The sequence below is a fragment of the Arachis duranensis genome, chromosome 8, assembly GCF_000817695.3.
Source record: "Arachis duranensis cultivar V14167 chromosome 8, aradu.V14167.gnm2.J7QH, whole genome shotgun sequence".
NCBI lineage: Eukaryota > Viridiplantae > Streptophyta > Magnoliopsida > Fabales > Fabaceae > Arachis > Arachis duranensis.
Genome location: NC_029779.3, coordinates 42,433,331 through 42,445,769, shown reverse-complemented (window position 1 = coordinate 42,445,769; position 12,439 = coordinate 42,433,331). Strand labels below are relative to the sequence as shown.

The 12,439-nt window shown below is 32.8% G+C and overlaps 1 protein-coding gene across 3 annotated transcripts; it reads left to right on the top strand.

The window, feature by feature from the left end:
- Nucleotides 1-6,014: 6,014 nt before the first annotated feature.
- LOC107462910 (probable rRNA-processing protein EBP2 homolog) lies at nt 6,015-8,986 on the top strand. Of its 3 annotated transcripts, none has more exons than XM_052252562.1 (3): nt 6,015-6,320; nt 6,431-6,549; nt 7,745-8,986. In XM_052252562.1, the coding sequence occupies exon 3, from the start codon at nt 7,750-7,752 to the stop codon at nt 8,623-8,625; it is 876 nt and encodes a 291-aa protein (XP_052108522.1). In that variant the 5' UTR covers nt 6,015-6,320; nt 6,431-6,549; nt 7,745-7,749; the 3' UTR covers nt 8,626-8,986. The 3 variants fall into 3 exon arrangements, with proteins under 3 accessions (XP_052108522.1, XP_052108524.1, XP_052108523.1); XM_052252564.1 differs by having other exon boundaries at nt 6,431-6,553; XM_052252563.1 differs by lacking the exon at nt 6,431-6,549.
- Nucleotides 8,987-12,439: the final 3,453 nt, after the last annotated feature.

Below are 12,439 nucleotides of genomic sequence, written 5' to 3'. Positions count from 1 at the left end.
TTATATTTTGTTTTGAAATATTAATAAGAATTTTTGTTTTGGACATAAATATGAATAATAATATTTATAAATATTTTATAATTGAACGCTATATTCTTTTAGATATTAACAAATATAAGGTTATTAATTCACTAAAACAAATCTGTTTTTTATTACTTCTAATTTCAAATAGAAAATCATACTAAACTAATAACTTTTTATTAAAAAAATGTAATTTAACAAATATTATTATTTAAATTCAAATTATCCTTTCTTACAAAATATTTATATAATCCAAAAAAGGTTTAGAACTTTCATAAAAAAAAAATTTATAAATATTAGCGGCTATATTTAACAAAATTTTAAAGTTTTGAACAATGACATTTAATTTAGATGTATACAATTATAAACAAAGTTAAAGGCTTTTTTTCATGTGCATTTAGATTAAGCATTCAGTCTTAAACCCACCACACGTAGGACTAAATATATGCATACAAAAACCAATCTACACGTAAGACTAAAGCTTAAAAAATATCAATCCTAAGCAAACATGGTTAACAATCAAATCCACGCATTGACCACTTTTTTTTTCTTTTTTAAAGTCAGAAATGAGACTCAAATTTAAATTTATTTTTAAAGGAATATTAAGAGATTATGCCATTTAAATTATAACTCCTTGAAAACATTTTGACCATTTTGGATAACACATTCTTCAATATAATTATAATATCGTTTCACTCTCAAAAATTCCTTCTCACAAAAGGTTAGTGCCTTCATCTTGTGTGCTACCATTACTATAATACTACTGCTTAAAATAAAATTAACATTTACCTAATTTGTTACATTCATTCCCACGTAGTTTATTCCAACCTCCTGCCTATCTTGCTAAACACAAGTTCTGCATATATCTAGAATGCCTTTGATCCAAATAATTCCATCCTAACAGTGATTTTTCTTTCAATTTTGTAGGTTGAAAGGAAAAAGAAATTGTACTTCAAAAGAAAGAAAGAAAATAATGAATTTATATATATAATGAATAATTTAAATGCATATATGTAACACATAAAAAGCATGCTTAAGACAATATATAAACAAAAATACTATTTGTACACTAAAATCAGCTACCAATGTATTTATGTATAAATATATATGTGGTTTAATTTATATTTAAATATTTAATATGTATTTATATTCCAGCATGTATTTTATATGAAAAAGTATAGGTAACCAATAATATTTTTGGACAATGTGTGAACAATGTGAATTAATAGAGTTAAAAGAATAAATTTAAATTGGTAGCATTAAATTAGGGTGTAGTGTATCTTTATTTGATTGGTAGTTGTTCATGTTGTTCAAAATAGTCATTGTTTACTTAGCATTCTCCATTTTATATTGGTAACTGATTTTAATAGCTGATTTTGGTGTACACGTAGCATAACTCAAATATAAAATTCTATTAGCAATATCATAAAAAATTGTACTGAGTATGTTACTTTGTCATTAGTTCCATCACAGCAGACTATACATTCCGATAATAGAGTAAAAACAAAAATTAGTTCCTTCAAAAACTGAGGCCACTGATCTATCAAAAAACGATAATTAATAGTTTTAATTTAATTATGAAGCCAACAACCATTATAAGCTAATGTTCAAAACCAAAGTTTGTTGAGATTAATATAAATACTTTTTAATGATAAAGATCAAATTATGACTGATGAGCAACAAAACACAGACATCAATAGTCAATCATTATATTTAATGGCAAAGATCAACAGATACAATGGTTTAAATTGACTCATAATATCTTAATTTAACCTTTAAAAATAAAAAAGTAAGACAATGATAATGAAAAAAAAAAAAATCTCACGTTAAACCTTGTAATGGCTCCATTGAAACTCCATGAATTTATTCCAATAGTTTTTCAAAAGTACAGCACCCTCAGCTCCAGCATTTGATACAATTGAGTGGACATGTGCTTGGATAATTTTTCAAAACAATTAATGATAAAGTGATCAATAAAAGAACACACTTCTCCTTGTGACCTTGTCAACCATCTTCGAATCATAACAATTGATCATAGTGTTCTAGTAACACTTTATTTTGGGTTCATTATCAGTTCATGATTAAAAGCCTCTTCATACAACTTCTATCCATATCATTACTTATTACAAAACATGTTCCTTTTGTGCATCTTGCAGGTGAAATGCAAGTAATCCTAATCGTGTATCACTGTGGTTCTTTCTCATATTCTTCCTCGGGAAAGGTCTCAAGGCTTTGTCCCAGTTTGAATTTAAAAATAAGGATATTTGCTGGGAGGAGCTGGGTTGGAAGGAAAAGCATGAACAGGTACCAGCCATGGTTCCATTAGGATATACACAAGACCATTGTATTGTTAACCTGAATTTTCTACTAAAGCTAAAAAATATATATGCTATTTCTTTTCTTTTTTTTTTGTTGGGTGATTAGGTCCTTATTGATTAATTATAAATTTTAGTTCGAAAGAATTGTTGAATCACATATTTTTTGTCTCATTGCCAAAGAAATCAACAAGTTTTTGTTTTGAAGATTTAAGATTCTTAACATGACATAATGTGGAGTAGCTAATTAGTGTTTATATGGAAGAAATGTTGAATTGAATGAAACAGCAACTTACAAGAAGAAACTACATTTGATAATAACTAGGATGCTAAAACTCAAGCCCAAGATACGTAATATTATCTTCAACTCCTTTGCTTTTGTTGTATAATTGGATGAGATTGAAATTGAGTGAAACAAAAAGAAAAAGAAAAAGAATTGAGCTCCTTTCATTAGTTCCCATTATATTTCAAATTAAATAATGTTCTCTTCTGTGCAGCTTTTCTGCTTCTATAAGCAGTCACCACTATGTGGAAACTTAGTGCACAATGAGCATAATAATGCCATATTATTGAAGGATAAGAGGCTAATATCAAACCCTTCTAATTGTTGCATAGTTCATATGTTATGATTTGGTTCAAGTGAATTTTCTAGAGAAAAAATTCTACTTTATTTGTAAACTAGCTTCTTGAAAATGAGCTTATTACTCTTTAAAGCTTTTGTACTTACTGCAGAATATTAATATTTGTTTCTCAATATCCATTAATTGGGAAAAAGAGCTTAGGTTTATATGATTTTTTTTTTAGACTTTATATTTGATGTGTTGGCACTTGAGTTTTGGTGGATTTTGACTCATTTCAATTATTGATTTATAATATTGCGATGATGGAATAGCCTTGTATTTTGCCCTGCCACTTAATTATTGTCTTTTGATTTTTCTATTTCTTTAAACTCAACATTACGTCATTACGTAATATAGAACAATTTTTTGTGAAAAATATTCTTCTTCCCTTTTTTAACATTTTTATTAGAATAATTGTGTTATCTTTCTTATTTTTAATTAGTTCATAAATTATCTGCTTGAATTTTCTTTTCTTCTGCTATAATGCATGATGAATGTAGCTTTCAAATTTTTATTTTGCATTGATTTCTATTAACTCAGTATATACCACTGCTGTAGTTCTATGTTCCGGTTTTTTACCAGTTTTTTAATTATTGAACCATGCTCTTGACTATTTTTTATAACTATAACAAATTGAAAATTGTACATATTTCCATTTTCCCATTTTGTAAAACAAACATTTTTTTTCTTTTTTTAATACAAAAGGGAAATTGATTATGTGAGGGAGCTCAATATGCCATATGGTTCGTCCATCAAATATTTTTATTGTGTACAACTTTTTAACAAGAAAGCAATTAGGAAAAACTTGTTGGAGTCTATTATTGTTGATATCCAGGTAGATGATGAAGCTATATATGGACCTGAACAAGGAACTTATGAACAAATTACTTAAGCTTGATGATGTTGATGTTGTTTATACATACAAAAAATAATCATTTTGCAGATTTGACAGATGCACTCTTCAATTTATATGGAGGGTAATCAAATAGCTTTACTTAAGATACAGAAAAGATATTGAAACCAGATTCACTTCCAGCTATACAGATCTGATTTAGAATGGAAAGTTTGCTGTGAGTTTGTTACTGTAAAATAAATATATTGAATAAAGTAGTTTTTTTAGTTGTACCATGAAATTGATTGTATCATAAGCAAGTAAGTAGCTTGGAATTAAATGTTTTTATATTTATTTGGCGAATGATCGGTTGAAATAAATGCTACAAAATTTTTATAATCTTTTAGTATGTGCATATTATCAGGAAACAAAAAAGAAAAAAAGGGACCTTTTGATTGTTCTGCTAATCTGATGAACTTTTTTGCTCTTGGTTGTTCACGTCATCATTGCCCATTTGACTCCCATTCTTATACCTGTTTCAATATTCCTCTTAAATAATAATATTTACTAGCTTTAATTTTTGTTTTTGGAATTCATGATTGATATATGTTTTGTGATTGTTCTTTAAAGTTATTATTTCCTCTCTCTTTTTTACTTTTCTTTTTTTTCCCATCTAGATAAAGTTCTTATGTTTTCTCCCCTTAATTACTACTTTTCAAGTGTTCTTTGGAATTAATGTTTCGAAAATTGTATATACTTTACTCTAGAAACCTTTAGTGATGCTAATACAAAAGGTGATAGAAGGATTAATCAAGATGAGTGGAAAGTATTTGTGTCTAAGCATCCATCCTTGATAAAGAATGTGACTACCATATATAATGTTAGTACAAGATCCTCTCCATGAACCTTAGTTTTCAGAAAATAGAAAACTTTCAGAAAATAATGGTTCATTACTCAAATGACATTCCATCCCTTATAAAAGAAGAACCCTCAAATTTGAAAAGACAATAAATTTAGGAGTCAATGTATCTAAACCATTCATTGATTGAATTGTCAATATTTCTGATAGCAATGCAGGTTATGTGTGATGTGGACTGTGAAAAGGAGTTCATACTATGTTGCCTGTGGACTGTGGTGTTGACATTGTGTTTTTTTAGTCTTTTGTTGTGAACCATGGTTCTTTTATTCTTTTTGGTATTCTTAAGTGAGTTTTATGTTCCTTTGAGAAAAATATCGCATGACTTTAATATTGAAATAAGTTTCAGTTTTATATCTGTTTGTCAGTATGTTTATGCACAACTTAATTCTGAATGAAAATCAATACAAGTAGCTAATTCATTAAATGGTTATGGTCATAGAGTTCACTTCTTGCAGAAAGATTGCAGATCTGTAATTTAGTTCTGAAGGAGTTGTTCCTTTTCTGTTTTCTCTGTTAATGTGTATAGTTTTTGTTAGAAATAAGGATAATGCTAAACTTATTTTGTAATGTACCTTTCTGCAGATCACCTTGGTCGAACAAATACCATCCACCACTTGAAGATGGATCCCTCCATTCTTAAGAGTTGAAGAACCTTGAAATTGAAGCAAATGATATCTTTGCAATATATCGTGACCACTGAGGTCCTTTATTTGCCAGGTCGCCGGCTTATATTTCCTGGTGTTGGAGCATTTAGTAATGCCATGGATGTGATGAGTAGGTTGGAAGTGAGTCAAGGCAGCTCATGAACCAACTCGAGTTTGACTCGTTAATAGTTTGATAAGCTAAACTCGTGACATAAATAAAAAATTTATAATTTATTGATAGATAAACAATATATAAAATTGATCTTTTTAAATATTTTTAAAAATATATAAATTATAATTTATTGATATAGAATTATAGATTATGTTCCTATTATTTGAGCCAGTTCGTGAGTTTTTGGTGAGTCGATCTTGAGTTTAAGAAATGAGCTTGATTGTTAATGAGTCAAACCGTGAGCCAAGTTCAATTTTTGTGAGTCGAACTAGAGTTTGAACACATGGTTTTAAAAACCGGACCAGACCAACTGGTTGGACCGATCTGACAATGAACCCGCAGCCTCACGGTCAGTTCATCGCCTCGAATGGAGATTCAATCGAAAACCAGATGTGAATCGCTGAACCGGCCGGTCGAATCGGAACCAGCACCGGCTGGTTTCAGTAAAACGACGCCGTTTGGTTCGCTTTCAAAAAAAGAAAAGGGGGGGAGATGCCAGCCTTCCCAAGCCCTCCCTTCCTTCAGTTTTCAGAAAGCAACAACAACGAGCTGCCCCGCAGCCCTAGCCTCCACAACGGCCTGAAGGAGTGAGCCATCGCCGCCGTCCGTCGCACTCGGGCGGCTTCTCTATTCGTTCTGTCGGCGTTCTCCAAGTCTCCAACCCCTGTTCGCTCTCAGACTCACCAGTCGCAGGCGCGCAGCTTCTTCGTCGAGCGTCTGTCATCTTCGTCTGCTTGCCGTCGTGCTAGCTGTCGTCTTCGTATACTCGCCGTCGTGCTCGCCGTCTCAGACCGAAGGTCAGTACTCACTGCTCACTTGTTCTTCGTTTTTTTTTAATGCTCTTTTCGGAAATCAAATTATTGAATAAAAACCCTTCTCCATTCCAATCTCCTTCCTTCGAGTTCAGAGAGCAGAAGCTCAACCAAGAGAAAAACCGTAGCCTCCATCACCGCCGCAAGGAGGAGCCGTGTTTCCCGCCGTCCGCCGCAGTCAGGGGCTTGTCTCTTCGAGTCTTCGTCCGCCGCAGTCAGTGCTGATTTGTTCTTCGTTTTTTTATGCTCTTTTCAGAAATCATTGAATGATTATTGAATATTTTATGTTTTTATTGAATGATTATCTGATTAATGATTATTGATCAGCTCTGACTGCTCTGTTCTGTTGCTGTTTTGTGTTTTGTGATTTTTTTGGGCAGTGATGTGCTGCTTGGTGTTTTACTGTTTTGTGACTTAATTATGCATAGATTATGACTGTCTTAATGATTACTTGAACTCCAATCTTTTGTTCAAAACATCCTCAACCTTGTCGTCCTTTGAATGCTGGAAATAGATTGCTTCTTCCTGGGTTGCGGAAATTAGAGGTTTTATTCTAGCACAATAACATTAATAAATCTGGCCTTTGAATTATTAGGGATCAGGTTATACTAGTGCTAGGAAATATGAATTGTGTTCTATGAGCACCTTTTTATTTGGGTCTTAAGACTGACCTTCGTGTGTCATTGAGCTTCACAAATTATGCTGCATTATGACCTTTGTCTTAATTCATTTGTCTTAGTTTAAGGTGGATATATGAGTTTTTAAATATGGTGATATGGTGAAAAATGTTATTGCTTATCACTTGCACAATGCACTTGAGATTCTGATTTTTCTTCCCATTTAGAACGAAGTTGTGTTATGAGTCGGGTTTTATGTCCTTTATGGTGACTTATTACTATCCCTTTGAATGTGATTGTTGTTTTAAGACAAAAAGGTATACAGTTTTAGGTTATATGTTCCAGTCATTTGAAAATATCAAGTGCTTTAGTTTATTTTTTATTGAAGCATAGTATTGTTTCGTTTTTTATTTTATGTTTTTTGTGATATGAAAAGAAGAGTGTTTAGGATTACCCTATGCTGTTTTGATATTGTACGCGTTATTATACTTTTAGTTGTCCTAAATACTTAATTTGTTGAGCAGAATATGTATGATTCTTGTCATCCATGTTTCCCTATGTTATGTCTGTTAGCACATAACTGGTTTGTGTGGAATGTGTATCTCAAGTTATGTTTCTGCTTTCGACTCAACACATGGTTCCCTCTTTATGGGTGCTGGGTGTTTATACATTGTACTGTCTCCGAGTTTCAATGAAGTTTTGTTTAGCCAAAGTGAAAGAACAAAATTGATACTTGTAAATGCTAGTCTGCAATATCTTGCTCTAAAAGTTTTCCCCCAAATTTTTCTATAGGTTGAATGGAGGAGCATTTGGTAAATCATGATACCACCATTGGTGGTGAAGCTGAAGATCTTAATGAGGAAAGGTCGGCATCAGAATCTGAATCAGAATCCGACGAAGATGTGAAATTAACTGAACCGTCTAAAACTGCAGTTTATAACAGAGATGCTCTGTTGGATAAACTTGGAGACATCAGTTGGCCAGAGAATGTGGTATGGATTCACACGCTCTCCATTGATATTGATCAAGAGCAAGAAGTAGATGTGAATGATGACTTAACACGTGAGCTTGCGTTTTACAACCAGGCATTTGAGGGAACAAAGCAGGCATATCAGAAACTCCAGTCATTGGGTCTCCCCTTTCTGAGACCTCCAGATTATTACGCAGAAATGGTGAAGACTGATAACCACATGCAAAAGGTGAAAGGACGTGTACTGGCAGAGAAGCGGAAGATGGAAGAGGCCGAAGAGAGAAGAAAGGCCAGGGAGGCCAAGAGGTTGGCGAAAGAGATTCAAGCCCAGAAGATGAAAGAACGGGCTAAGCAGAAAAAGCAAGACATTGAATCTGTTAAGAAATGGAGGAAGCAAAGGCAACAGAGTGGGTTTGCTGACCATGGCAATGATGCAGATTTAGGTTTTGACTTTGAGGATGGAAAGTCATTTGAGAGGTCAAAGGGCAAAAGGCCAGGAGTGTCTCCGGGTGATCGGTCAGGAGGGAAGGGGAAGCAAGCTTTTGGAAAAGGAAAGACACAAAAGAAAAGGGAATTTAGGAATTCCAAATTTGGTTTTGGAGGCAGGAAGGGAATGAAGAAGCAGAACACCGCTGACACGACTTATGATGTTAAGGGATTCAACAAGGGCGAAGGCAAAGGAAATAAGAAGAGAAAGAGGTAAAATACGCCCCGTTTTCATGTTTCTCGAGGGATGGATATTATGGAATCTGCCCATGCTGGTGGTACTCCTGAAATTTTATCTGCTTTCATGTTTCTCGAGGGATGGATATTATGGAATCTGCCCATGCTGGTGGTACTCCTGAAATTTTATCTGCTCCAGTTCTATTTTAGTTGATCTCATTGTAACTTTTTTATCGATAATTACAAATTCTTAAATATTTACTCCAGTTTTGGCGTTTGGTAGTTCAATGATCTATTACTATATGCTGTCCTTTGCATGGCATGAATTAATTGTAGCTCTTTTTTGTGTTCAAGACAGTGTAACTTTTAGACCCATGTTGGAAGTGATTTATTTACTTTTATCTTTTGGTTCAGTTCTTATACTTGTTTAGCTGGATCAAATATATTTTGTTGTTTTTGCTCAGATAAATTTTATTTTTTTGAAACTTGACAGCATCCTTGAACTGTTTACAAACCCAAAATCACATTGGATAAAAGTTATAAGAGAAGTACTATTTATCAAAGAAAAAGTGTATAGGTAGACACCAATATTGCTGAACAATGGGGTCAAAAAAGTAAATTAATTTTAAATTTAATTAGTGGTAGTGTGTTTTAGTTGAATTGGACTAATTGTAAGGTCTATTATTCATGTTGTTCAGAAAAAATCATTAGTTACCTAACATAACTCTCAATCAAATTCAAGAGGTTGTTGGATGGTACATCGGATATCATAACATTTGACAGAGTAAAGATTATAACAGTTAACCAACTTGGGTTGGTCGAGTGGTCAGCTCACTCGTCCGCTTAAGCAAGTGTCGGGGGTTCGAATTCCGCCTTGTGCATGCAGCAACTCATTGGCCAGCGGCAGACCGTTAAATGGAGCTTAGATTCGCGACGGATTAGTTCTTAACCTGTCGGATTGGGAGATACCGTGGGCAACAAAAAAAAATTGTAACAGTTGAGTATAGGCTAATAGGAGTTTTGGATGTCATTATATAAGATATTACATTATATACTTAGTTTCATTAAAAGAGAAAATGTTTAACCAAGTTGGAATGATCTAGACTTCTAGTTATTAGTTTATTAGTTTGATTAAGTAATTATGGAGGTTTGAATTTTGTTTTGTACAAATTTATCCCTAATAAAAATAATAATTATATCTTCTTTAAAAAAAATTCCTCTCTCTAATACCAATCCCAACTCTTCATCCATCTATCTGAACTCATCACATCACCAGCCACCCCTTCATCCAGACAACAATAACAATGGCAACAACACTCAATTGAAGTAGATATTCAAAAGATCATCAGAAATGAAATTCAATTTTGAATTTGGCTTGTGAATTGATAGAGAATGGAGCGTTGAGAAGAGAGGGAGAAAGCTTCGCATCATATCATAACCAGTTCAGCGCGGCAGAATCCTTTGCAGCAATGTCAGAATCGTCAGAGGCTTTGGTATCACGGCAATCAATATAATTTAGATAATGCTTAGTCATTCAATTTTAAACCGTGAACTTAGTTAGTTCCTCCTCTCTGCCAGTTGCTAAGTTAATTGGTTGATGGAAAATATACGAATTATCTTAGATTATGGCCAAAACCCTAAAACATTACAAAATACATGCTATAAATATATAACTTCTCCGCAAACAAAATCTCAAAACAGTTAGATTAATCTAATTATTATACGCAAAAGATATATCTATAGTCTCTCAACTGAGAGAATCTATTAGACTCTTATTATATCTGTGTACTATATATTTGGTTATCTAAATAAATATTCTTTTATAGAAGGTAGTACCACAAAAATAGGTTGTGTTTCTAGTCCTTTTGATGTGTTTATTTGTAAATTTTACTTTTAGATTGTAACTCATTTGTTACAGCCTCTTTACACCAACATAAACCCAGGTAGATATCTAAAGCTCCATCCCAGGTATATGAGGACTGCGATCTGCAAATTTGGCCTTTATTAGCAGTATAGCACATGGTCTTTTTATTGGAAACTTCTGCTTAGATAATAGTTTTTTTTTCCGTCTTTTTTACACCCTTGTTTTAAATTTTAATCTTGCAATAGTAAAGATGATCTGCTCTCATATCTAATTGTATGCTTCTGATATTTCCAAAAGAAACACACCACAGTGGAAATTACGTCACAAAAACCTGTTGTTAGAGACCACTTTATTAATTTGTCTTACAGCATTAAGGGCATCATCAGGTTATTTAAATTCTCAATGCAGATTATGATATGAGACTAAACAAAGAGAATTTTTCTGGCAAGAAAATTGAACTTGCTAAAAAAGTGATCCTCCTACATAACGAATGTAAGTTAAAAAAACCGGCACATACAATAAATACCCTGTCTTGTTCAAGTTTTTTCTTCTCTAAAAGAACTAATAGAAGCAGTAGCTGCTGTTTCTCGTTCTTCTTCTGTTCTTTTCTTCTGGACGAATTTCTTGTTCTTCTCAGTGGAGTGTTTCTTCCTTCTTTAGCTTCTTGAGTTCGCTTTCCTAACCTATCAGCGACCAAAATGAAAAAAAGAGTAGAAGGTCGGAGGACGGCGATGGCGACATTGTTTACAAGCCAGCGAAGAAGTGGCGAGGACGATGCAATGACCTGCGCTGCCGAAGTGAAAATTTTTTTTCTGGAGTTTTGCACTTCTGCAATTCTGATGTGATGATACTCATGAAAATTAGCAGAAACTGCAAACAACATAACGTTGCATTGGTTTTCCCCTTCGCAGACCCAAAACGACTGAATTTCAAAAATCGGTCCGTTTCTGGTTCAATCCAACGACCGGTTTTTAGACGATCTTCCAGTACGTCGACGGTTCTCTTGGTGTCCGTTTTTCTTAATAGCCCAAATTGCTATTTCAATCGGTTCCAGTTCGACTGGTTTAACCAACTAATTCCAACTAATTTTCAGAACCTTACTGTTTTGCTTCATGTTGCATTGATTGACACGTTGATTCATGTCATCCACTACACCTATCTAAGGGTGGCAAAAGACCAAAATCTACTAGGCCGGCCTGCGTAACTCGCCAAAAAAAACGGACCGAATAAAAAATTTAAGACCGTATAATAAAAATCCGCTTAACTTGTACCGTCTAACTCAGGAGTTTTAGCAGGGGCAGGACGGACTTATTCAGTGTGCCTGCCATTCTATGATTTTGCATAAAAAAACTTGGTTAATAATTATGTTTATTAGATATTTAGAATTATAAAAATTTTAGTATTTATGACTTTAGAAATTATAATTTTTGTTTTTACAAATTATAAGTTTAGTAAAATGTTTGTGAAATTATATATATTTTTTAATATTTAATATTTAAAAAAAAACTTGCCAATTTGTCAATGTGCTGTTAGGAGGAATAAGATAAAAATTTAGTACTATCTCATTAGGCTGAACGAAACGGGCTTTTGGCTTGGCAGGGCGGGTGAAATGGAGTAGGCTAGCCCGTTTGCCATCCCTTACACCTCCCTATTCATACAATTCTTTGTGGTTAAATTTTTGTCATTTGAACTATAATTCGTTGGTCCATTGTATCTATTACTTACTCTCCACGTATTTAAATTCCATTGTAAACTGTTGTATGATATTTTATTTTATTTTTATTCTTATTACTCTCATTGTTTTCAATAACTATTTTTATTCTATATGAATCATTTACATGTACCGTCTCTTTTAAAGTCATTCTATATTAATATATACAAACATGTAAATAAAAGTATTGATCGAGTTTAATAAACATAAACTTTAATCATACGTATTAAATATGAAATAAAAAAAAATATTAATAAATTGTAATAAATATAAAATATA

Excerpts from the sequence above, each read along its gene's own strand:
- LOC107462910 (XM_052252563.1), top strand. The coding sequence starts at position 7,750 with ATGGAGGAGCATTTGGTAAATCATGATACCACCATTGGTGGTGAAGCT.